The sequence below is a fragment of the Diadema antillarum genome, unplaced genomic scaffold (assembly GCF_040938485.1).
Source record: "Diadema antillarum isolate AM-2024a unplaced genomic scaffold, OU_Dant_1.0 seq00000693_RagTag, whole genome shotgun sequence".
Lineage (NCBI taxonomy): Eukaryota > Metazoa > Echinodermata > Echinoidea > Diadematoida > Diadematidae > Diadema > Diadema antillarum.
In genome coordinates, this window is record NW_027271598.1 from 3,481,362 (window position 1) to 3,507,387 (window position 26,026).

Sequence of the window (26,026 nt, forward strand, 5' to 3'; positions counted from 1 at the left end):
CGTCCATTCTCCCTCGAAACAAAATCTACACTGTTAAGCAACAATGTATCTCTTCCGCCTTCATTTCGCAGCTGTACATCGAAGTTTGCTCATAGTCCACGAATATGCTGCTTTACTCCATTGTCGATTGTCCATGCAAGCGAAAAAAAAAACCAAAATGACAACACGCACATCAAACTTATGTCACAGATCGTCTGATGAAGAACAGCACTATAAATTCAGCCTCTGCGCTAACTGGTAATAACATTCTCTCTCCTGCTGCACGAATAAATAAATACAGTGTGCTTCTTTAATAATTCAACGAAAATAGACTCGAATGTGACGCGGCTTTGGCGTGGGATGTCTTGATTTGACCGTGTCCCATTGGCGCCGTGGCGGCGTGCTGCAGCGCGGAGGCAGACGGGAATATCGTGGAGTAGGGACTGTGCAGCGCCGGGTGCGTGGTGGCGGAGCCGCAGTTTGTGGCAGCCCACGAGCCGCCACTGGTGAGCTGAGAGTGGGTCGGGTGACTGGTTACTGTAGGGCCCGTAGATGAGGTGTGCGATACTGTCGGAGGAATCGAAAAGGACAGGAGGAAAACGGAGATTAGACTATTTTCTTTGTTGCTGCTTTAAACATGTTTCATTTTACTCTATGAATACTGCATAATTACGAATTGCAACACTTGACACTCGATGTCCGATGTCACAGCGTTATCAGTAAAGAGCGTCTTCATTTGTTATGTACACTCGTTAATAAAAAGGGATCCTCAATAAAAAAAAAATGTTCCCATGTGTAGTTATCTGCTTTTCTTTATTGAAATCATGTTATCGCCAAACGATGTGTGTCGATTTTGTCAGAGACAGCGTCATTCATTGAGAATGAAGTACACGTCAGATTGAAAGAACGTATTTTATAAACCTTAGACTTTTGTCATTCGATGTCATTTCTTTTTCCAATTTTTTCCCCGATTAATTCTTTGTATACTGCAGCCTCATTCAAGAACCATCGTCTTCTGTCGAGTGTGTACTGCATTGACAATCATTTGAAATTATTCAATTATTCTTTAAAATGCAAGAATTTTTACGAGTAAAGCGTGGAGAAAGATTTTTAGAAACAAGATCTGTACAATTCTAAGACATTCATTGTCATTTCGAAAATGTTGGGAAATAATGAATGAATGATGAAAATGAAATAACCGATAAAAGAGTAAAACACGACGTACGAATTAACGAACACTAAAGATTTCTTCACGTCCAGATAGTATTGGTACGGACATCATACATTTCTTATTGACATACCGCATTGTGGTAGGTAGCAATGTCATTTTAAAGATAATAATTGTACCCCTCTCCTTTACTTTGTTGGTTGCCGATTATAGGAAAGTGAGGGGGAGGGGGGGGGGGGGAGGAGAGAAAGATTTGAGATTAGATTGTCGGTTCTCACCTGAAGAGGCAGAAGAACTGACGTTTGTTCCCGAGCTTCCCGTCGTGGGCGCCACGGGGGACAGGTCTTCCGCTTTCAGCGTCTTCTTCTTCACCGGCGACGCGGCACCGCTCGCCACCTTGGGCTGTCCCGGGGCTACTCCGCCCTGAGAGTTCTGCAGCTGACCGACTGCTCCGTGCTGGCCGGTCGAACCGGAAGTCCCGTTGGTGGTAGCACTTCCGGTGTTGGCGCCACCGCTGGCGTTGGCGGGGCTGCTGTTGCTGCTACTGTTGCTGGTGTTGCTGTTGTTGCCAGTGTTGTTATTGTTGTTGTTCGTGCTGTTGTTGTTATTATTGTTGGTTGACGAGCTTGCGGCGGCGTTGGCGCGTTCGGTTTTCCTGAACTTTGCCCTCCGATTTTGAAACCACACCTAAAAATAATGGTACAAATACATTTCAAACGTTTAAGGCAATATGATGTGTGTGGGTGTTTTTTTTTCTTCTTTTTGTAACACGTCAATTTTTGATAATACTGTTGATAGCGGATTGATGTCAATAATGATTATTATTCAAAGGATTCGATAGTCGTGTTTGTGATCATGGCTGAAAAACAGCAGCAGTGAGATAACATTGGAGAACATAATTAATCCTCTGTACCAGTCTTGATAACTCTGTCTTTTCACTGTCTCTTTACATCTTAAACAAGCCTGCAATCGGCCAGAGTTTGATAATAAAGCCTAATATCTTGTTTTGAATGAATTTTCTTTATGAGATGACCTAAGCTCTACCTAATTATATTATCTAATCGATGTGTTTACATAAAAAGTATCCAGTTTAACTTTTTTTAATTAGGTTCATCTCCTTAGAAGTGATTTTTGAAAAGAAATAATCGAAAAGATTGAATTCCGCACATGACGAACATTCATAATGTCTTTTTCTAATCATCGCGAATTCGCTTTACCTTTCATTCAACCTTGCACATGGCAATATTCACACGACATTAAGTACATGTATACAACAGAATACTAAAAAAAAAAAAAAAAAAATAGTATGTCGGCATAAAGATGGGGTAAGTACCTGGACCCTAGCCTCAGTAAGGTCCGTCTTGAGGGCTAGTTCCTCCCTCTTGTAAATGTCAGGATAATGCGTTTCCTGGAAGGCTTTTTCCAGCTCCTTCAATTGAGCGCTGGTGAAAGTCGTGCGGATTCGACGCTGTTTGCGCTTCTCGTGCAGGCCGTTGGACGCGGCCGAGCCTTCGTGCAGAATGCGGTGCATGTACGGCATTCCAGCGGCTGATGATGGAAAGAGAAACAGAAAAGAGGCAATCGTTAATGATGGTCAAATCATAAATGTTTGTCTGCTCACACCGTATTTTAAAACTTCTCTGTAAATTTTGGATTCTTATCATACATCTGTTACTTTAGGAAAACATTATAGAATACAAAATGTTTCTCCTAATTTGTGTTACAAGCTTGAATGAAAACTAGACATGACTGTCATTTTGTCAATTTATATCAAAGGGCAATTTTCATTTCTAGATGATCACAATATCAGCAGAGACTAAGTGAAAAAGAAATAAGAATGTTTTTGAAACTTCCTTGCATCATTTCGTTTTGTTGAGTTCTAGAGTATCAAAACCTTCTTTGATGTGATTAAGACCAAAAATACAAGAATTCCGAAAAGATAAAATGGAAATTGCCATGATATATCATTCACTGAATCATGTTTTCAGTTCTGCTCTGTAAGAATGAATGTAGAAAAAAAAATACGGTTCACGACCACGTGAATGCGTCATTCAAGAGATTGCATTGAGTTTCGTGATTCGCAGGCACTTTTAAAACGAAACGTAACAGTAATTCATACATCTTTTGAACTCGAATGAATCGTTAAATGAGGTGACACAATTATTAGCTTACATGCTGACATTTTGAACGAGAATCGAAGCTATTTCGCATGTATTAGCTTTACAATACAAGCCAGTAAATATACGCACCCTGAAACAAACGACAACAATAACAACGCATAATACAGTGTGGCTATGTCAGAATTACTCTCGCTCTCTCTCCTTGTCTCTGCGAGTATCACAGTGATGTAGAGCAATGTGCCTGTGTTTCTATTTTGGATGAAGTTTTTCCTCGTATGTCACAATCATTGCAGAGAGGAAGGAAATCATACATTGTGTTTCATCTCGCCTGATTGCACTATCTACGCAGCGCGTGATCCTAAGTCGTATTCGTCGATTACGGGCCAGGCGAACGTGCCTTCCGAAGGCCGCCCCAACTTCTCGAGCTCACGAGCCGGGCTGCTCAGAAGGGGATCTTCGCATGCATTTACACGCGCACACCATAGTCTGTGCATAGTTAATGTACATTATGCAAGCGTGTTACCACTCTGTTGGTTTTCCTTATACCTGTTTGGTATCACCCCCCCCCCCCCCTCCCCCTCCTCCTTATACCACTCTCTTCATCCGTTAAATGTGGAAGAGAATGTTAAACACGAGGATTTGTGTAGCCGTGGTAAATCTTGTCAAATTCACTGTGGGAAGTCTGCTGTTAGTTCTTGAAATTACACTGCTCGTGAAGATTTTTCTCTCTTTTTTTTTTTTGGGGGGGGGGGGGATTACAGCATGGCTAAAGGTGTGAGCGACAAATGGAAGAGAAAGAAAGAACGAAAGAGATAAAGATAAAGAGAGAGAGATGGGGATATGTTTCACAGTTGTATTAAAATGCTTTCAAACAGATATGATGTCTTCTTACTGTCTTGTTGACTGCTTTACATGTACTTTTGCACGTGAGTCGTATCATATTTCGTGATTCAGCAATATCGCAAAAGTTATGATACATCCTTGAAAAATGATTGGCTCTTCTTTAAAAAAAATCACACAAATAGATAATAAATTATCACTCACGCCATTCATGACAGAAATCACTATTGTGGCACTAAAACTATTATACCCACATGTATGATGTTATATAAGACATAGTGAAGAAAGGTGGCAGTAGATATAAATATTACGTACACGGTAATTTTTCGTTAAGCGAACAAAAAGTTGCCATTAAAAAAAAAGAAGCAAGATATGTAACAGAAGCAATCGCTTATAAGCAAAGCGCCCTCAACCGTGCCGACCTAGCTAGCTATCAGGCCTACATCGCAACTGCGATATCGTGTTTGTTGTGGTAAAAATTGAGAGTTTCCTTCTTGTCAGCCTGACGTGATGAGATGGGAAACCTTTGACATTGTCTGCTTCTGCCCACCGTCTCATAACTGCATTTAGTCACGTGTCTGTAGACCTCACAAATTGGCAAATGTCTTCTCATATTTCATAGGTGACACAAGTGATGCCACGTGCATATGCCTAAGTCACTACTTTATCGCTTCACAGGTGAAGTCCTGGTGAGACGATCAACAAGCTGCACTAAATACGATTAATAATTACAAAGTTATGAGATTCTATATAATACACCTAATGATTCTTGTACAGTAGTCCTTTCAATGGCATAAGTTGTACCATTGCCATGCAGTTTTACACAGAGAAGCCAGTTGGCTGTCTTATAATGTTGCGGGTTTTTTTCCGATGTAATGGTTCTCGACTGAGGGGGTGATTCGCAAGGTTTCTCGTCAGCATTTGGCGCACGCTCCATCCGTTCGGAAGGTTTGGTGGCGATTTCTTTGATACCGTGAATTCATGCGTGCATCTATGCGAGCACGTAGAGTGCAGTGTGTAAGGGCAGCTTAAGTAATGCGTAGAACTTATGCAGTATTATTTTTGAATGACATGATGTTATATACTTCTAGTCAGCGCCGTACTTAGCCGGAGTGGTTTTCGAGCACATGGTGTGAAATACTCCCTGAATCTTGCTGCTATTGTTACGATTACAGATTTTTGTATTTATAATAACGAGAATGAACGTTTATGGATGAATTGAAATAGGGAATATTATGTTCTAAAAGTGTTCTTGACCGTTGGTTTTTATTTCAATAAAAGTAAACATGGCATAATATGCATACATTTGTTACGTTATACATGATAACGCAATACACTATGCTTGTATCTACGTTTGTGAGTGTGTGTGTTGTTTTGTGTGTTTTGCAAGTAATAACATTTTGAAACATTATAACATTAGCATAACATAACATAACATTTTTACAAACCCGAAACAGACTTTGCAGTGACTTTTGGCACAATTCCTGGTTACACGAATTGGTGAATTTCCATACATCCACACAATCAACGGATTTTTTTTTTTCTGCAAACTTAACCAGTAAGTAAGTCAATTCAAAATAAGATGGCACAAGTCTAGTAAATGACAATTGATTGAACCTGTGTGCGTAGAAGAATTAAGGTACATGTAATGATACTTTATTTTCAGTAGCGACAGACATGGCGGAAAAAGATATCATTCTTTTAAATTCGTTCACAAAGAGGAGCTCCTCTAGATGATGTGATAATAAATCGTAACTTCAGAAACTGTCAGTTTCCGATGTAATGTGTGGTTTATGCACAAAAAAAAGGAGGACAATAAAGACAATCATTGTGTTAGAAAACTGGCTTCACAACATGCCGGCAAGATGATTTTTTTTTTTTCAGGTACAACTGAAGTGCACTATATATTTTATGAACTCATAAACATTCATGAGACTATTGATAGCAACTTTTACTGTAGTGATTTAAATGCTGTGAAGTCCTTTTTTTTTTACACAGGCACACACACAATCGTACATACATGTACATAATAATACACTCTTAGGCGCCAAATGCATGCATAATGCATGTCAGGTTGTCCAGACGTTTCTGCCCGTGTGCGAAAGAGGTGATTTCCCCCAGCCTTAACGGAGCTAGTGTTTCCTTCATAATTTGGCTTGTTCGGCCGAAAATAAAATTAGATATTATTCAGACTTTAACTTAATTATTTCCGCCGGACAGAAATCCGAAAGGCTTTCACGTGTAACCATGGCGATCGCATGTGTGCAAGAATGCTCGAAGAAACTCGCTCCAATCCATAAAATTTTGATTCTGATTAGTGTAACGTTCCAAATTGCCCTTCCTCCAACAAACTGCATCTTGTCATGGCAATTAGGAGGCGGTAACGTGGTCTAATTGTGTTGCCAAATGATTGCATCTCTTAAAATAAGGCGATAATTCTTCATCTTTAAGATTCCAAAGTCATGAGATTTAAGGTGACAATTTTGTGGTATAAATTGTTATCTTGTAAATAACACCTTCAGAAAGGTTTTACAATTTGCAGCGCATATAAAAAGAATGAAATTAGAGTTTTACAAGAAAAGTAAATACGGTGACTGTAAGCACGATTCTGTTTGTTTTAATCATAATTGACATCACAATCATTATAATCTTTAATATCATATAATTGGAGATGTAACTCTGAACGGTTATAGTTTTGATATTTATTTGTCAAGTAATCATCATAATCATTGTCATTAATTTGGCTTTGTTTTTAATTCTTATTCATGCTAATTTCAGTAAAAAGTAAAACAAACAAACAAACACACGATTATAGGTAAAAGGGGTTCATGATATTATCAAGGACACTTCTTAGTAATTATGTTGACAGTTAAGGACTTATGATTGTGTTATTGTTACAGCATTGAAGATGTTTATGAACTTACTGAGATTTTGACTGTAGAGAAAAAGGGGCAACTAGCGGAATCACAGCTATAGGTAGATAGACACTGTGCTTTAGAGATGACACGAAATTAGAAAACAAAATACTCTGACGAAATCAAATCCAATAACAGCCACGGGCCTGCATTAAACGGGGTTGTGGTAAATAGTGCTGTTGTTTTGGGTGTTTAGTTTTTTTGTGCGATAACATGTCATTAATACACGTCTTTACGCGTCTGCGACTACCTATTCCACACAATGTCGTTATTGATTGTGAACCTACAACTGGAACAATTCTAACATTGGGGTTTATTCAAAGTATGAATATCATTTCATATGCGCGCTGAAAACAAAGCTGTCAGGTTGCTTTGTGTCCAGAGTTCCAACGAAGTTGGTCGATACGGAAAACAAAAGCCAAGCGCGTGACAAAACAAAAGGAGACAAATAAAATCCCAGCCGAATAATGATCCGCTTCATCGATAAATCGATACCAAGCTGAGTGCCAAATTTGTTCAGTCTCGCGCTTAATGACTTCGCGCCAGAGTATGGGGATCAAAAGATTACCTTCTTTAACACACAAACTGCGACAGCCGTCTGCGGCCACACACGCGCGACTTCAGCGATAGCATGTTGGTTTGAATCGATTACTGTTTCATAATCTGGAGGAACATTGACGCGTCAGTTAGCAGATGGTGATAATGACTGGAATTATGACTCGTTTTAAATGCGCTCATGGAACATTAATAGCAGGGTATCGAACTTGTTAAAACACTATGCAGACGATAACAACACAATATGCAAGGGAAAGGCTATACAGCATTTTTTTTTCTATTATTATCACTTTCTCTGCACTGGAAATATTATGAATCTTGAAATTGATTTTTATAATTTCAAATTTGTTCCATGTGTCCTTAATGACCACAATCTTATGCATTTTGACAATTGGGACTGTCAAGATATGTAGATCAAAGCACTTTGCAACAGATATAAAAATGAAGAGTTCTAACGATGGAGCAGTCATCGCCGATTTTTTTCTATATTCTGCTGGCAAAATTTTCCCGTAAAAGCTCTTCATGACAGGCCACTAGTAATAACAACTCGTTAATTCCTTAACTTGGGCTAATGTGTTGTCATTTCTAGCGATGCAAGAGGAGCACAAGGTAAGCCTAAAAGCAAACCCCGAAACACACAATAGGCCATCGGTTTTACCCTTTTCTCGAAGTCATACAGCATGCAGACGAAATGCACTTCCTTTCTGATACGCATTGAACCGGAAGTGAAGTAATAGAAGTCTATACCAAAATGGGTTATGTGTGCTTGTATTTTGAATTTCCTTTCGTGTTACAAACATGTTAGTGTGTCGCGAGAACTAGGAGGAGATACATTTTTTTAAAAATGATATCAAGAACCTAAGTTTGGTGGACGTACTCCCAAATTAGCGATGAAACTATACAAAAATAAGATTCATCGTTCAAGGAGACTTTTATTCTTCTAATAAAGTTATAGGCTGCTCAAAATGGTACAAATTCATTACTTAACAAAACCTCATAAGAAAAAGAATATGCCTTGCAATACAAAGCGAGACGTATAGAAACAATCGCCGAAGTAAACACATCATTAGTTTTTATTTTCTTATTTTCTTAACATTTTTTCTTCATCTCTTTCAATTTCTTCTCTACCATTCCCCCATATATCTCTTCTCGTTTCCTAGTATCTTCTTTCCCAGCTTAGTCAACCTTTGATGCATGTTATGAATTTCGTTTCTCGTATTACGTCACTCAGCGATGACAATGGGGATTTGAATACAGGTGTCAGATTAAATTGTTAAATGAATTTAGGATTCCCAGTCATAATCATCACCATCGTTGGATATTTGATTTTTCTCTCGAGACCTAGGTTTTAATTCCATATTGCCACTTGATACGTTGTGCACCTTATACTTGTTTTAACGACAGTCTTTGCAATATTTTTGGCGAAAGAAACAAAGTAGAATAAATTAAACATAAGTAAATAGAGAGATAGATTAGTAGATATGGAGGTATATGACAGAGTAAGAGACTGAGAATGGTTGAATTCTTGCCTTCGTCAAAAACACTATTATGAAACCTTATATTCCTTATCAAATCTAGACTATATCAGTACTGCTGAAATAAACCAACGCAATTCGAACTCGTACCAATCAATGCCGTGTTCAGTTACTCGTTAATTTAAACGGTGTTTTGAAAAATATATCATCAACTCTAGTTCATCTTTTTCACAGGAAATATTCTTATATCTCATGGTTCCTTTCCTTGTTGGCTTGCTGAAGCAGTAGTCGAGTAATCAAGCGATTGTCGAATCCCTTGTTGGTACAAGGCGATACGATGAGCAATGTAGCCCCAGGCCGAATAGCCCTCTCAGCTGGCATAGAAGACAACCGGTATAAATTCCTTCGTCCACGACATCATCAATACCCCCCCCCCCAACCTTCTCTCTATATCTCTCTTATATCTCTCCCTCTCTCTTTCTTTATCTCTCCCTCTACCCCAAATGTACGGATGTTCCTCGTGCTGGGTCCTAACACAGCCATTTCCATAGTTTGATACGATTTCCATAGTTTTGAGTCTTTTCTCAGTCAGTTTTTCTTTCCATCGAGAGAGTGGTATCATAATCCTGGAGCGCCTACGGGCCTCGAAATTCAACCATGGGAGTAGGTCACCTCTGCTGCATCTGTTCCCCATCGTCCTTGCATGTGACCCATCGCCCGGATCTCCGCGGTGCGCAACGTTGCCTATACTGGCTGTGCTGCCGCCAAACTCCCACTGCACATCGCCTAAAAACTTCCGATGTTTATAACATGGGAATGACAATTGTAGGATCATTTCAGACTTCTTATTCTTAGTGACCTCCCTTCTACTATGTTTGCCAAGTTTTACTGTGCAACACAATCTTTACTTAGGAAGAAGTGTAAACAAAATAACCACTCTGTCTGCGTTAGGTAGTATTTCTGAACAGACGACACCGCTTGGTCTAGAAGTTGCCATCAAGATCAATGTTTTCAAGCTTCTCATTCTTGATTTCCACCTTGAGCTAGATTTATAGTTCCAACGTTGGCTTTTGGTGTTTGTAAAAATGAAAGATACTTAGTGTAGAAAATGAAAAGGCTGCAGATTCATATAGACGTGCAACTTTGAAAAAGCTGTCTCTTGTAAAACATTTATTTAGAGACAACATACTCCAACAGTCAATATAATAATATCTAAGCTGTCACCTATAATTCAAGATGTTTAGAGTCCCAGCAATCTTCAAAATTCGATTTCAAGAGGACAAGAAGAAGAAGAAAAGAGGAAGGAGAAAGATGGGATTGAGATTGAAAGCCCAAATCCTAAGAGTTTTTGTCAGTGTTTCCGTTTCGCCGGAATTGTTTATTGTGTAGCTCTGGTTTGATCGAGAAATCACCCCTAACCACTATTGACTTGCAACCGACTGGAGACCGATACACGAAACTCTCTATAGATTGTCTCAGCAAACCCCTCATCCCTTTACCAATCAGCGAGAAAACAAACTGGAGACGAAATGATGCGCGTCAACCGCACCAACAAAGGCAACATAACCAGGGGGGCAATACTTTCAGGGACATTAAAAACAAATTGGCTCCTTTCCCCCCTTTCTCATTCTTTTATTTTTTTCTCCATCTCCCTATCCGTTCCTTCTTTCCACCTTCCCTCCCTTCCTCCATCCCTCCTACTTTCCTCCCCGCCCGCTGACCTGAAATTAGAGTTCTTGCACATTAGGGGGAAACACGCCAATTGATGTGGTTGTGATTTTACTTCCAGGTATTCCGATGGGGTAAAAGGGAAGACCGAAAAAAAGAGAAGTTTTTGTAAAGACTTGGCTTGTTCTTCCTAGGCCTGTCTGCGTTACTCTGTTGTTACATTCTCTGTGCTCACATTGTAATGTTTGACGGGAGTGCGCCCGGAAACGTTCCCACGGACCCAGAAGCTCATGAGCTATAGCGCCTGACTTAAGAGAGAGACAACATGAAACTCGGAACGGATACGATTTCAGCGAGATGTTTCAGCAATCTTTTTTATTTCACTTGATGAGGCGTTTAATTTATCTTATCCTGTTCCACTTTCCGTGTCGTTTACTCACCCACTATAGCCACGGGAACGTGGTTAGATTACTGGCCTATGGGTTTGAATTCTCCCCGCGCGAAACAAAATAAACTCCGCCTGTCAGTTTTCACCGCCGCTCTTTCCCCTTCTTCATGCAAGGAGAAAGCGATGACAAAAGGACGGCTACAAGTGTGTCGGAGAGACGTAAATCAATCAAATGATGAATTCGATACGCCTGACTTCGGTGATCATCAGCGGCAGTTACTGTTTTCATTAACCTTGTAGATTCCCAAATCCACGGGGCTCATGGAAAGTAACACACATTTAACAATTGCTCAGAAAAAAAGAAACCCTAACAAATACTTACTAGACTTAGAATAACAAAAATAAAAGTGGAACAAGAAATCCGTCAAAATATTTTCAGTGATGCTAGGGAGAAACAACAAGAACAAGAAAGAATTCCTTGTTGGATTATGATTCACTTACAAATATGTTCCTCTATCAATATAAAAAAAGAAGGTGACACGACATTTGCTTCTGCAACTGTACAATGGCTCCGGTCTTATTTTATCCAATTTAGGACTTGTTATGGTTAGGGTTGTGATAGGGCTTTAGGTTTAGTGTGATGTAAAGATTGGGATTAGGGCTAGGGCTATGTTTGCGGGTAGAATTTATGTTTGGCTTAGCTTGTATAGATATTTCATGGGAGCAATTGTCACAGGAGCAAATGTCATGGAACCATCAAAAAAATCATAATGAAGAAGATCCTTGATAAGGTGTATACGTTTCCCTCAATTTAAACGGTAAATAGTTCAGTAGTACCTAGGGATAAATGGTGCGCACTGTGCTTGCTCATCATTTACATGTACTGTGAAGATAAGATGCACGTATTTTCTCAACGTATTTGACTTTATCTGAAAATGAAGTCTATGATTATTCTTTAACTTAGATACTAAAAAAGAAATGCTGAATAATTTCATTGATAATATTGAGTAGTTAACATATTCCTTTTGCTCTCTTTCCAAAAGATTATTATTATTATCATTATTGTTATTGTTATTATTATTATTATTATTATCATTATTATTATTATTATTATTATTATTATCATTATTATCATCATCATCATCATCATCATCATTATTATTATCATTTGGCTTTTCAGACATGTGTACATGGATAAACACAAAACAAATTTGATTCAGCATAACAAAGACAAGATAAAGTATAACACAGAGACAAAGCACAAATGAAAAAAAAATAAGTAGACTGTATTAAAACATAGAAAACAGATGATCCACTGTATAAAATCTTTTCTAAAATAATCAATAAAAAACGACTTTACTTCTTGAAATATAGTCTTTATATCTATAAAAAATATGATTTATTTTTCCTTCCAAAAGCTCCTATCCTTCTCCCTGTCTTGCCAGGCAGAATTAGTAAAATAAATAAGTAAAATGGTAAAGTAACGCCAAATAATTTCACATCATAATTGCACAGTAATAGAAACCTCCCACCTATTTTCCTGAAACAGAAGTCAAAGTGAAAACCCATCTTCCTTTCACATACTTACATACACAGACGCAGATACATTCACTCACATACACACACGCACACACACACTTCATAAACACATGCCCTATATTACACCCACATGTATGAGCCAATCTGACTATAGTGTACAAGAAAAGGGCGACTTTCTAACTCCCCTACACATCGTCCCATCCACGCCATGCACGGACCGAGATCCTTATTAATTCATTGATTGATTGATTTTTATTTTCTTTACGCTCTGCCTGTCTGCCCGTTTCTCCCCCTCTCCCTTTCTCTCTCACTCTATGTACGACCCTTTATCATTTCTCCTTATATAATATATATTTTCTCTTCTTCTATATCTCTTTTCCTGTGCTCTTCATGTTTCTATCTCCTTCGTTGCCTCCTTCCTTCATTTCCCGCGCTTTTCCGTCTTCCCCTTTCCCTCGTATACCCGGGTAAAGGCGGAGGCCCAACCTCTCGCCGTCTGTCGCGGCGGGGGAACCCCGGCCATATGTTGGTATCGACCCGCATCGCTCAATCTCGTCGTGGAACAACCATCCTTTCCTCCTTGCCTCCTTACTTCATCGCCCAATGATATTGCCATTTTCTCGGGCGAAGACAAGCAAACACTGGGGCCCCCGCTACACATAAGGACGATCACTGGAATATAGACGTCCAAATGTCAACATTTAAACATCTCCTAATTTGAACAGAGTGAACTCCGCATCGCTCAAACAATCACAGTGATTTATTTTTCTTTCGACGAGCGGGGAGAGACTTGATTAATTATTTGGAGTAATGCTAGCTCGCTGATAGCGCGTGATCTTTCGACGTCTTGCAAAGGAGAGGGCAGCAATAAAAAGATGAACTTGGGGTCTTTTTAATGCTCACGTGGGATTTACAAGAATGAAAGATGTCATTTGAGAAATTATACTTTCTTTCGAGCATTTCTTCCCCCTGTGTATAGCGAGAAAACGATCGTGATTCTCGTCCAAATCGATTCTTTTTACGTCAACGAGAAAGTATGATACAATGACAACCGGTGCAAATGCTGCTTTACTTACTTAACGGTGTTTCATTCTGTCTTGTTTCTTAATGTATTGGAATCTTCTGGTGAATTTGGCTTATATGTTCATTGTTTGTATCACATATGTAACGGATCTATCCGTGCAAGAGTTCCATGAGATTAACTGACAAAAATCATACAAAAAAGATAAGTACAAAGTTTAAGTCTTGTCAGTTTGTATTGCAGCCACTTTGCTCGGTCAATTTATTATGAGTAGGTACGACTTTAAGTAAAGATTTGACACAAAATTAAATTGTAATCATATGATTCTTCTTCTCCTTCTTTGCAAATTGTCCACCAGCAGATATAAGAACGAAAATAAGTCAACGGATACTAATTTGATACCTCACCAGTCAGGAAACATGGCTTGGTCGTTTATTGACTTTGATTATAATGTGAACTAGAGAAACACCTTATCTCACAGCGTAGCCATAAGAAACAGTACTGTAAACTATATAAAATGTCATCGTGGTATATGACAGTAGAATTAGGAACGATTTGGTGAAATACACTATTAGTAAAATTACAAGAAACAAAATGATTACGTCACACAAACGCAAAAACTATGAAGTCAAATGTTTGTTGAATCAAAAGTCAAAAAAATATTGGCAATATACAATTACTCCGATAACGTGATTTATTGCCCATAAATGTTGCCATATATGGATGAGTAATGAAACATCTCGTAGGTTATTCATAAATGGCTTCGGTTTTCTTACACCGTCCACCAATACACTGTTTGAATTTGATTTAAATCATTATCATTATTTTCTTCCTTGAAATCGCGTTGCTTTTCAAAAAATGTCATAGCGACGAATGATTTAAATACTTGTCGTGTGTTATTCTTTTTTCATTGTCAGATGATATCGCCACGGTTTTCGAGAACCAAAACAAACCTTTCAACAAAAGAACAAGGAGATTTGAATGATAAGGAATACATTTCAGCAATTTGAAAATACTCTATGCACTTATAGTAGCCATATTTGTTGGCTGTATGTGTATATGATATATATATATATATGATAGCACCGTTCACACGTAGTATGAGGATATTCACTCAGTTTGATTTTCTGAATAAATATCCAATTTTTATTAGCTAAAGTTTTGGGAGTATTTCATGGCATAGCTTTAATCTCAAGTCCAGTGATACTAAGGGAAAGACAGGACATATAGATTACGAAGAAAAGCATCCGGCCAGGAAAAGTTTTCTAGAAGGTCTTATATACTCTACTCTTTCATAAACAATTTGTATTGTGTGTGTTCAATCGGTGGACTTTATTCCAATTCTACATAATATATGACGGTATCAAAAAAACAAACAAACAACAACTTGCCAAAGTACACTCACACACACACACACGCACACACACACACACACACACACACACACACACACACACACACACATACCAATCATATTTTGTTTTTAAATGGCAATGATGTGGAGAACATTAAAGATACGGAGTGTCACATTCCGATCTTTAAATTCATTCTAGCAATCCTGCAACGGAGAAGCCAGAATATGTCTCAGTTCATGGGAGATTCCTACTTACCTATTCCTATCAAAAATTATGTATAACAGATGACGTAACCCCCCCCCCAAAAAAAAAAAAAGATTAAAGTAATCAAAACTGAAAGTACAATTATACTTCTAATATAACAAATATAACAAAATAAATATAATAGAAGTTGTAGGGGTAATTTAGCAATTTTCACTACAGCTTCTTATCTTCAAACGATTTTGTAATGCTTTAGTTGTTATTTATTTACTGGATTGGTTTGGTTTTATGCGCTTAAAGCAATTTACGGTAGCACTATTGAGCACTTTAGTTTTCATTCCGTTGCCATCGTTGCGTTCAGTATCAATAGAACCACCAATGCACATCGATTTAAAACGTGTACAGTTATTCCCTTCAGGGATAGAAATACGCATATAATAACTACGCATATAATTACTAGTTAGATACAATAACTACGCATGATGCGGCTGAAGATACACCCGTCAAGTGTCGCAAGACTCAAGAAATTATATGAATCGGGAACTGATAGCGTACCAAGCATTCGAACTGATCGGAAACAGAAAATGCGTACGTAACAACTAATTAATTGGAGGTTGATCACAATCCTTTCTGCGTACCATGAGAGACGTGTATATGTGTGAACTGGTCACATATCTAGCAACATTTAAGGATGATAAACTCTTGAGGGCTACTTCAACTTGAGATTTTCCTGTATGCGTATCAACATGCTCTTAACTTCTTGTGTTTAAGGAATATTTGTGCCAAGTGAACTGAATAGGAGAGGAAATGATCCATTTTATTTTGATTGTTGTAATCTTGAGGAAATTGAAGGAAATATTGCGTGTCATTCAATGAACTATCATAGACAAGGTGCAACAAAAATGACAACAGTTTTTATTCTATCTTTTTGTGGAAACTATTTACCTGAGATTGATACGGCATATCAATATTTGTATTATTTTTAGATAACGATTCGATGTTAGGAGATATCTTATGGTGATACAGCGTCAAAGTGTTACGTAGTCCCTGTGCCGCTTCAGGGAACGTGGATTTCGCCAATTATTGATATCTCGTTTCCTGCAGACGAATGCATCGATGTTTTAAGCTTTTCATAAGATAGAGGAAAGAAAGGTAACGTTCGTGATTCAACGGTAATATGCTAGCTGGGCCGGCTTTTTTACACGCCACATAATAATGATTTTTCGGCTTTACTGGATCGCTCTCTTACGCGATCCATCATCATTTGTCAGGCCTGACCCTAATGAATATGATATCGTCATTTTATGGCGCACTCAAATGGAACGTTCACTCCTTTCACTTCTCACAGTCGGTATCATGTCAAAGGCTGTCTGTATAAATGGCACTCTGCGAATACGCATCGGTTGACAAGCGGGGGACCGATAAGGATCTAGGCGGGTGGCACGGGCACGAGAGAACGGCGAGAGCGCTGTGGCTTTCAAAATCTGCCCATATGGAGCATTTCTGCACTTCTGTCGCGTGCGAGAATGCGGAACGGCGCGCCGAGTTGGCATCCGCCACTGCCCTTTCTGTTGGGGGGATTTAGCGGGTGCTGTCTGTGCGCCACGGCGGGCGGAACGCGACGAATAATGGAGAAATCAATTCATAGTAGCTGGGAGCGTCCTTAAAGCGGATTATGACCGGTCTATTTTCACCACCTCCTCTTGTGTCTCTTTATCAGCAATCTCTTAAACAATACGGGTACATTTCCATAATTGACCTGCCGTGTCCTCGAAATGATTTCTGTACAAGTCGGGCGGATTCGAAAGCGCAGTCGATGATTATTGTACCAGCAATTGGTTGTACTTTAAGCGGGAGGAGGTAATTTCTCATACTGGAGGATTACTGGTGGGATTCTATTCATTGATCGGGGGGCTTTAACAATGAAAAAAAAAGGCACACTACAGACAAAACACAACAGTGACAAAAAGAAAATATACCCACCCAACAGATTGGGTGATGATATGTGATGAAAGAAATATATCCAACAACGGAAGGAAATCAGCCATAGGTTTTTGTCCTACTGAATCTGACTTTTGCTATTACCTTGTCATGAAGAACATCAAAGCCAGTACTGCGGCATGTTTTAATCAATATGATACATTATGAAACAGCATGCTTTATTTTGAACGTGACATTGATTATATATTCTATTCTGCAATTTTAAATATTAACGATCACGTTATTTTCACAACTTTTATACGCTGTTGTGCTCTGGCGAAATAAAACCTCTGGTGGAATAATGATTGATATTTACTTTCTAGCTTGTTTTTTTTTCTATTGTATTTACAGAACTTGTCGAAATGTACAGGTTGACATGAAAAAAAAAAACAACAAAACGTAGTTTATATACCCATACCCGGTAACACTAAAACAACAGCACCAACAACTTTGAAATCGTTTCTTTGTTTAGGTGCAGTCACTTCTGCTGTATGTTTTGTTCTGTTTTTCACGATCAAAATTGACTGAAGTGTAGTTGGGGTGACGGCGATATCAATCATCATATTGAGATTGTTAGCTTGATCAACCTATTGAGCTCTCATCAATGTTCACAAATAGGCGCAAGTATATAATATATCCTGGAAGCTGACTTTAAGTATATAGGAACTATGCGTGATCCTCCTAATTGTCTTTTGATATTGAAGTTTTATTTCACCCCAAGGGGAAAAAATCTTTCCTATATAGATTATTGAAGAATGACAATAATTAGATATGAAGAATTCAATCCCAAACTTAATTTCTGATTACAATTACAGAAGGTAAATCTGATGAAATCCTGTATGAGAGATATTTTTTTTGGCAACTTGTGAAGTTATGCAGCACCATATCAATTTGCACATATATGGCGTCGTTTCGATAAAGGGTGTGATACTTCAATATCACAACTCCACTTTAGTGTCTCCTTTGATGAAGAAATCGACCATTTTGTTTATATTATGATATCACTCTTTTATCAAACCTAAGCTGAGCATGGACTGCCATTGAACTTTATGGGCATGAACACATCTAAATTTATGCTTCAGATAATCATTTAAAGATGTCTTTATTCAGCTTTCCGGAATCCATGCAGGTTAGATCAAAAGACGACTGTCTCTTTGAGCTTGAAGAAGATATTTGATGGACGATATTTCAGTGTTTTAATGGGGGAAGTCATGTCATTCTTATTGCCATGAAAGCATCATAGTAATATTATGACGATGTTTTTGTGTTCTTTTTATTTTTTTTTTTACGTTTCCGCGTATTTAGTGTCGAAACTGAGTTCTAGCGTTTCGTGTGTTTAAATAGTAAATTAGAGTTAGCTGGTGAGAATGAAGTAGAACATTTTTTTTTTTCTTTTGAAGATTTCTCTTGCACTGTATCGGAATTAAATCTACTTCAGAAGACATAAATGAGCAAGGCTCTGGTGGTATTTCGTGTAATTAAGCTCTCCAGGCGTTTTTCAAGTCGGTATTTTTTAAAATCTTGTTTCCACTAGTTGCGTGTATGTTGGATAGTCCAGGGGGGCGTTTCATCAACGAGTTCGTCGGAGTTTTCACCGACAAATTTGCTATCAGCCAATCAGACCAAGGATTTCATTAGCTTTTGACAGTTGTCAGTATAAATCCTTGCGTCTGATTGGCTGATAGCAAATTTGTCGGTGAAAACTCCGACGAACTCGTTGATGAAACGCCCCCCAGATGACATGACATGACACGACACAGTTAGTGTTCTCCTGACATAGCCCTGTGATTCTAAAACATTTTAGCACAGGAAATGATGTAAAATTCGACTGTCAGTCATATTCATATATAAGGTTTTTCCCTTAGTGTGTGCTTAAGTCGCGAAGAGCAAAGGGGAAAAAATCGAGAACTGAGGATGGTGCTAATCTTCACACTAAACATGATACTAAATATGACCACAAAAAAACCACCCGGACCCTCTCCAAAATGGGATGGACAATTTCATTACGATCCTTCTCAACGCTCAAGCTACCTTTGTGCATGTTCAGGACGATGATGGGCAACTTGATTTAATCAGAAATAGGGTCCTTCACACACCTAGGGGATAGCCTCTTGCCTACGTTTGGCAGATGACTTTTCCTCCTTGTGTGACGATGGCGGGGAAAAGGAGGATGCGTAGCTAAGGAGATGTTAGGTGGGCATCAACGGGAGGAGGAAAAAACGCGGGAAGGAGAAAATCTCATCGGCGGAGAAGCGCGGGGTTGATTGGGTGCGTGTTCCTTCGCTGGAATTTGAGTCGGAAAAGCCCGCGGATTCTCCAGACGAGATCGGACTGTGCACGGGCCACTCATATCGCTTTACATTAATTAATCACTATTCATTTTTTTTTTTTGTGGGGACTGGATTAAAAAAAAGGCACAGACATTGCACACGTGGAAAAAAAGATGAAGTAGCATGCATGGCTACGGGCAATATTCTCCTGGAGAAGTCAGCTAGAGCATGCTATCCGGCACCTTCCCAGTAATCGACTGAATAAAGAAAGGGAATTGGAGAGCTAAGCGAGGATTTTACCAACAAGTCTTTGTACATTTACCCTGATTCCTTTCTCTCCTCCCTCCGCCTTTCGTGACGTTGACTTCCAAACAAATTTTGCAGGCAGGAGAAGGCTGAAATCCGATTCAAATCAACCGCTAGTCACTTCTTGTTTATCAAGTGGCACGATGGGTCCTCAAATAGCATTTAATTCGTTTGGGATGCTCCGCAATTACTTGAGCAAACGCCAGTTCGGCACCGATAACAGTACTTAAATCACATCCAAATTGTCGAGTTGCCGGGAAATTGCTAAATTGTAAGATTGCCGATTGAATAGGAATGTCGCGGAAAAGAAGTTGACATCTGAGTTAAAGGAGGTGCGTGAGACGAAACAGAATGGAAGGAAACTAAACAATGAAGGATAGTCCTTTGTCCGATGAATGAAAGTCGAACAGTCACAAGAACAAATATTATTTCTGACGATCTGTTTAGGTAATAAACCAGATACCTACCTGTTTGCTACCTCAGTAAAGTAGATTATCAAAATTAGAAAAAAAAACTGTGACATAAAGAAGCTTTCTGAGTTAAAGAATTGAAATTCTCTATCATCATAATTTATCATATTCAATGTATTTTCGATCGAGAAATACGAAAATAAAACTGATATTGCAATTGAATACCTCAAAATATCGAAAACGCAAAAGAGACAAACAGAAAATGGAGAAAATCATCACTAACATAATCATATAGTTTTGTCTTTAGGTTCAAGTTTGTCTTCCTTCACAGTATTATATATACATGACTATTATTTCATTACAATGTATTTTGAAAATCATTCTGAAAAGAAACAGTTCAACGTCACTCTTTTGTCTTCTGGTTTGTGTCAAAAACGAAATAAAATCTTTTGCTTGATGTAAAAAAAAAACACACATGACAAACTGATAAGAAAATGCCGCTTGAGCGGACTATTTGGTGCATTTTATATCATCACTGTAGAGCTAAACATTTCTTCAATTGAGATTTATTTAATAACTGTTGCACCCTCCTTTACTTCGCGATGCCTTGATAGTGACAATTTGTTCCCGCCAAATTCAGTTTAGCCCTCCTCATTGGCGTAAACAATGCAGTAATACAATTTGTGTGAATTACCAATTCGCTAATGTAATGTTCCTCGCGTTGAGGAAAAAGGCTAGTCAGTCGTGCGAGTTTCCTTGTCGAAGTTTTGTTCCTGTTTATTCAAAAGGCAAACGTCGTCGACGTTAGAGGGAGGGCGAACGTGCGAGCCTGGATTTGGACGGAATTTAGCTAATCAATTAGGAATGCAAATGCTACGTCTTTGCTGAGGTGATTTTATTACGGGTAATAATGCTATTGTAAGACATGGTCTTGTTGCTGGCGTTCTATTTTTTGAAAATCGAGATGCATCACCTTTATATTTTCGTATATTTTCCCTGCTTTTTGATTTCTGTTTCTTCTTTCGTCAAAAGCCATTTTAAGTCAACATATTATGCCTTTTCCTCCTAGAAGCTCTCATAATCTCTGCTTTCTGTGAGATTACTCATCACATGATTTCAGAGAATTGGTTTGGGATTTCAAATTTGTTTCCGAACTGTCAACAGCGTGGTAACATTCTTATACTTGCGCTATGTTTGCTTCACGTTTGAATCTACCACTTGTTCAAATATCCCCAAACGCTCCCATTGTTATATGCACCTCTCCAAAGTGTAAGAGGAGGATAATATAGAGCCCATGTCTTATTTAACTCTGGAGAACATGAAATTCAAGCTGTAAGCCTGAAATTTAATGTCTAAATGTCGTAAATGCGTACACAGATTTCGCTAACTTTCTTTTGACACATTGACTTTCACAAACAATGCATGAATATTGATTCTCAATGAGACAAACGCTGAATTTGAAACAAGAAGTGGGATGGGGATTTGACCTGCAAAAAAGGGGGAAAAGAACTATATTCTATAAAACAATAGTCAAAAACATTGATATGACAACGAACTTTAGAATCAATATTAATCTTGTATAATACACTAGGCAAGGGAGTTTGCAACTAGCATTGTCAAAATGTAAGAAAGCAGACCATATATATATATATATATATATATATATATATATGTATATATATATATGTACATAAATTATATGTATAATGTAAGTATGTGCATGATATATGTATGTTTAAGAAAAAGGAGAAGAGAAATTCTAATCGAAAATTAAATATCAAATTTGGCGAAGTGTTTAGGATAAGTCTTTCTTTTTTCCCCCATTTTGGCTGTCCCACCATCATTACACAAGGACATCATCTAGCTATCAAACGCAGGGTCACACGCTGACTATATCTGCCAGCGTAAATTTATTGAACTACAAGCTCTGAAATGCACACAGTCCCCACGAACAGGATTCAGAAGGGAGGGAAAAAAACATTTGATGGGCAAGGTAAGCGTAACATAAACAAATAGAAAATCGAAATTGGTTTGGTGACTGCAAAGAGGGAGAATGTTCGAATTAGCTGGCAGACCGACTTGGTAAACGGAACTAATGTCATTGCTGGACGCGCACGCCAGCTGTTAACGAAATTACCAATAATTTACCAACAAATCAAATCAAGACAAGACAAATCACATGATGAACGATCATCAGCGACACTAAAGCGCTCAAAAAACAAAACTGGGCAAAATTGATCGAATTAACTTCGGTGTAAATGTCGTTATGTAATTTGGCGGGCAGCAAACTGTATTTGGACCTGATCAACTTAGTTAGAGGTTACAGGGGACCGGGGATAGGGGAGTTGGTTCTCCAAGCGCCGCGCTTAATTCTATAAATGAAGGAGTTTAGAGATATAAAAATGACTTGATACGATTTAAGCCGCAATTGGGGAGATTGGAGAGTCGGGATTCAGTTAGACCTCACCCTCCAGGAAAAAGGCACGCTCTTTTTTCCGTTTAAGGTGTAATTTTGTTGTGGAAAGGACTTACCGCTGGAATACGGAGAACACTGCGACATTTGTTGATGCTCCATCATCGAAGCCAGGTTACATGTTCCCGCCATGCCGCCCGCTCCAGTCCCGTAGCTCACCGACGGTCGGAGGCTGCTGTACGGATAGCCCTGGCTGGGTTGGGAACTGACCGAGCCCGGGAATTCTCCGTAAGATGTCGGGATTCCCAGTCCCGCTCCTTCCACACCACCGAGACAAGAATCGTAGGCATTTTGGCCCAAATAAGAAGAGTAATCCATCATGCTAGCAATGGAACGGCCAAAGACCAACTGTCTTTAAAATATTGACCAAATATCGACAAAATTTGGATTCACGACAGGGGGTATGCTTTTTGGAAAAGTAATGTATGTTGCGGAGATAACAATTAATGCATCTGTTCTTTTGGACGTGCTTGGAGGGTTCTCCCAACTGATGGAGTTTATCTGGAGTTAATTTCGGCAGAGGAGATAGAAGTGGATGAGTGTGATGTGATAAGACGAGATAAGACGAGTCGATCTAATTGAGAGATGAAGACGGTGTTTAACGCTGCCTGGCCGTGACGTAATCACGTAGCCCGCTCTTGATTGGCCAGTTAGTGCATCTCATGAACACACACACAGTAAGATGTCAAGCTGGCGTTATTGTATGTATTCGTTTTTCGCAACTGATGATGATTCTTACAGAAAAGGGAATTCATGTAACTTGAAGGAACGCTCCTGATAAAACGAGTTGGAGTATCTTGCAATCAGTGCATACGTTATGGATATTGCGTAAGGACTCCGTGTAAACTTCTTCTGTCAGTTGTAATAGCCGCCTGTGAGATAGTCGCCGAGAAGTCAGAAGAGGATCGGAATTGAGACTAGCAGGCCAGCCACTTCCCTGACGAACCTCGGTGAGTAATCACAATTTAATACACTTAAGCAAGACAGCGAGAACGGGGTTCCGCGCGTTACGAGTTCAAACAGCGAAGAGGAGAAAGTGAGGTATGTTAGGGGTGCGGAGGCCGCGCTCTGCGCGTGCGTATATCCCCGATGGTGATTTTTTTTTTTTGCGTGGCGTCAGTGAATGCACACCATGGCGCTCCATGATGCGGCGAAGTTGCATGTCACGTGACGAATGGGGCGTATCTAGTCTCCGCCGATGACTGCGTGTAAAACGTAATGCCCCGTGGCGCCCTGGCAGAGGCTCCGCCATTGTGCGATGCGGCGAGATGCTGCGCTATGCCTTTCATCCCATTCGCGCGACATGTGTAAACTGATTGTTGAGGCGATTCCCCTAGGGCACCTCTCTCTCGATGCCCCAACCCTCCCGAACAGCAGTATGGATGCCCGTAGCCTAGACATGTTTGCACCACTTATTGGTCCCTCTGCCCCAGTACACGCGTGCGCAGCGGCACTTAATGTCGCAGTTTTCTCTTTCGGTTGGGCGATCAGTAGACAATAAACAGGCTTTCAATTTACCATATTTTCACATTTCCTTGCTTTCTTCCTCATCTCCTCTTTCTTCCTCCACCCATGCAAAATTTTCTAATCATAATTAGTGGATGGGCCAAGCGGGACCTTTACTTTTCTCGCCTTGTCAAAGATCTGATTCTTTACACATAGCGGTAGGCTCGTATCGGGAAGCAAGGAACAAGGGGCACAGTGTCTTGGGGACTATTTACATAATAAATGCACCTTCATGGTTGATGAAAGGGGTGTGGCCTCCACTCAGACGACTGGCTTTCCATGATTAAGAAACGACCCACGCCAGTTGTTAGGGGGGCTTTCGCATTAACAACCAGTATGTTTAAACACAGTACACCCGCCGACCAATTCATTAGGATAATTTGACAAATCTTCGCACTCCTTCCTTAACAAATCAAAAGAAGCAAACAACAACACGGGTATAATTGTTCAGCCCCTTTTCATTCCCGGAGTCTCCAAACGCCTGAGTTATTCTTCTACTCCTTTGTTTGAAATTTTCACCGTCTCCGCTGCATTCCCTTCCCTTCTTTTCATGTCAGAGTTTGGTGGCGTAGATATTGTACGCTCATACTTTCAGCGAGTCAGCTGGGAGCAAAGGCAAAAACGTAAATGTTGTCTTTGAGGGCTGCTGGGTTTTCAGAAAAATGCCGCGCGTATTGTGCGAATTTTACAAAGTGAGAAATATTAATCAGAAAAACCTCGCTCCTTTCAAACTTTGCGATCTACTCATCTGTACGTTTCTTTCAAGTGTGTAGATCGATACTGTCAATTCTCAACGGTAAGTTAGAAGTCAATCAAAGAAAAACCCTAGGAGGAAAAAAAAAGAAAGTAAGAAAGAGAAAGAAAAAAGGAAGGGAAAGAGAGGATACAAAGAACAGAAAAAAACCCCCAACAACATCTGAATAGGAATCTTGTTTCCAATACAAGACATTGCGACACAGTACACATGACTGAACACCACACTTCGATTGCTGCGCGGCGACATTTTGTGATAGAAAGGAGGGAAATCAAAAGTGGCAACTCTGGTAGAAATATAAAAATCGCGGGGGAAAAGGGCTGAAATGATGTCTCGTTTTTGTAGGTCTCCCCGAAGAATGCTTGCTTTTGAAGACTAGGAGAAGATGTATTCCTTATTAGATTTTCAATCCAAGGTCAGCTTAATTTACCCACAATGGCAAACTGATCGAACAGTGTACATGCATGGCAACCAAAGAGAACTCATTTTACTTCGATCTTTAATAATATACATTACAACCATGCCTTAAAAAGTACAGAAATGACGTGAACTTGCAACCTTGTCAAGACGAAAAGTATAACCCGTCTCTCGACATAATACGTTCCCTGAAAGTTTGACTTATACCATGCCTTCCCTAAAGCAGAAATTAGGGCGCATCAATTATTGTTCTGTGGCGTTTGCCAAATTTCTGTGTATGTGTATGATAGAAATATAAAGAACTGATTTAAGTACTTTTATCTGAACTCCGATGATACAACAATCGCCAACAAAAAGCAGATGGTGCATGACAGCAAAGGGGATGGAGTGGGTTCTTAATCAGGGTTCAATCAGTACTGATCGTTTAGAAATCAGTATCCATTTTCAGTTTTGCAGCTTTATTACAGTTTTAAGCTTTGCCAGTATTTGATGCCCCTGGTAATATCAACTTTTTTTTTTTCTCTCTCTCTCTCTGTTGAAGATACTCGGTATAAACACGATAAACCAAGAACAACGTCAACCGTCGTGTATCATCATCAATATCCGAGTAAACTTTGTGTGTGCTTCTGCATAGAGTCAATAAAAAGCAACCAGCTGTTCCCTCCCAAAGTTATTCCATATGTTAT

General features: G+C 39.2%; 1 protein-coding gene across 1 annotated transcript; it reads right to left on the reverse strand.

Moving 5' to 3' along the window:
- Positions 1-289: 289 nt before the first annotated feature.
- LOC139737498 (uncharacterized) lies at positions 290-22,984 on the reverse strand. Its single transcript, XM_071648169.1, has 4 exons — positions 22,726-22,984; positions 2,481-2,695; positions 1,426-1,834; positions 290-546 (listed from the first exon to the last, which is right to left on the reverse strand). Exons 1-4 carry the CDS (start codon positions 22,982-22,984, stop codon positions 290-292), a joined length of 1,140 nt encoding a protein of 379 aa, XP_071504270.1.
- Positions 22,985-26,026: the final 3,042 nt, after the last annotated feature.

Coding starts and splice junctions, on each gene's coding strand:
- LOC139737498 (XM_071648169.1), bottom strand. CDS start 22,984: ATGATGGATTACTCTTCTTATTTGGGCCAAAATGCCTACGATTCTTGT. Junction 2,696..22,725: donor GCAGTGTTCTCCGTATTCCA/GCGGTAAGTCCT, acceptor TTCCATCATCAG/CCGCTGGAATGCCGTACATG. Junction 547..1,425: donor CAGTTCTTCTGCCTCTTCAG/GTGAGAACCGAC, acceptor TTCCTCCGACAG/TATCGCACACCTCATCTACG.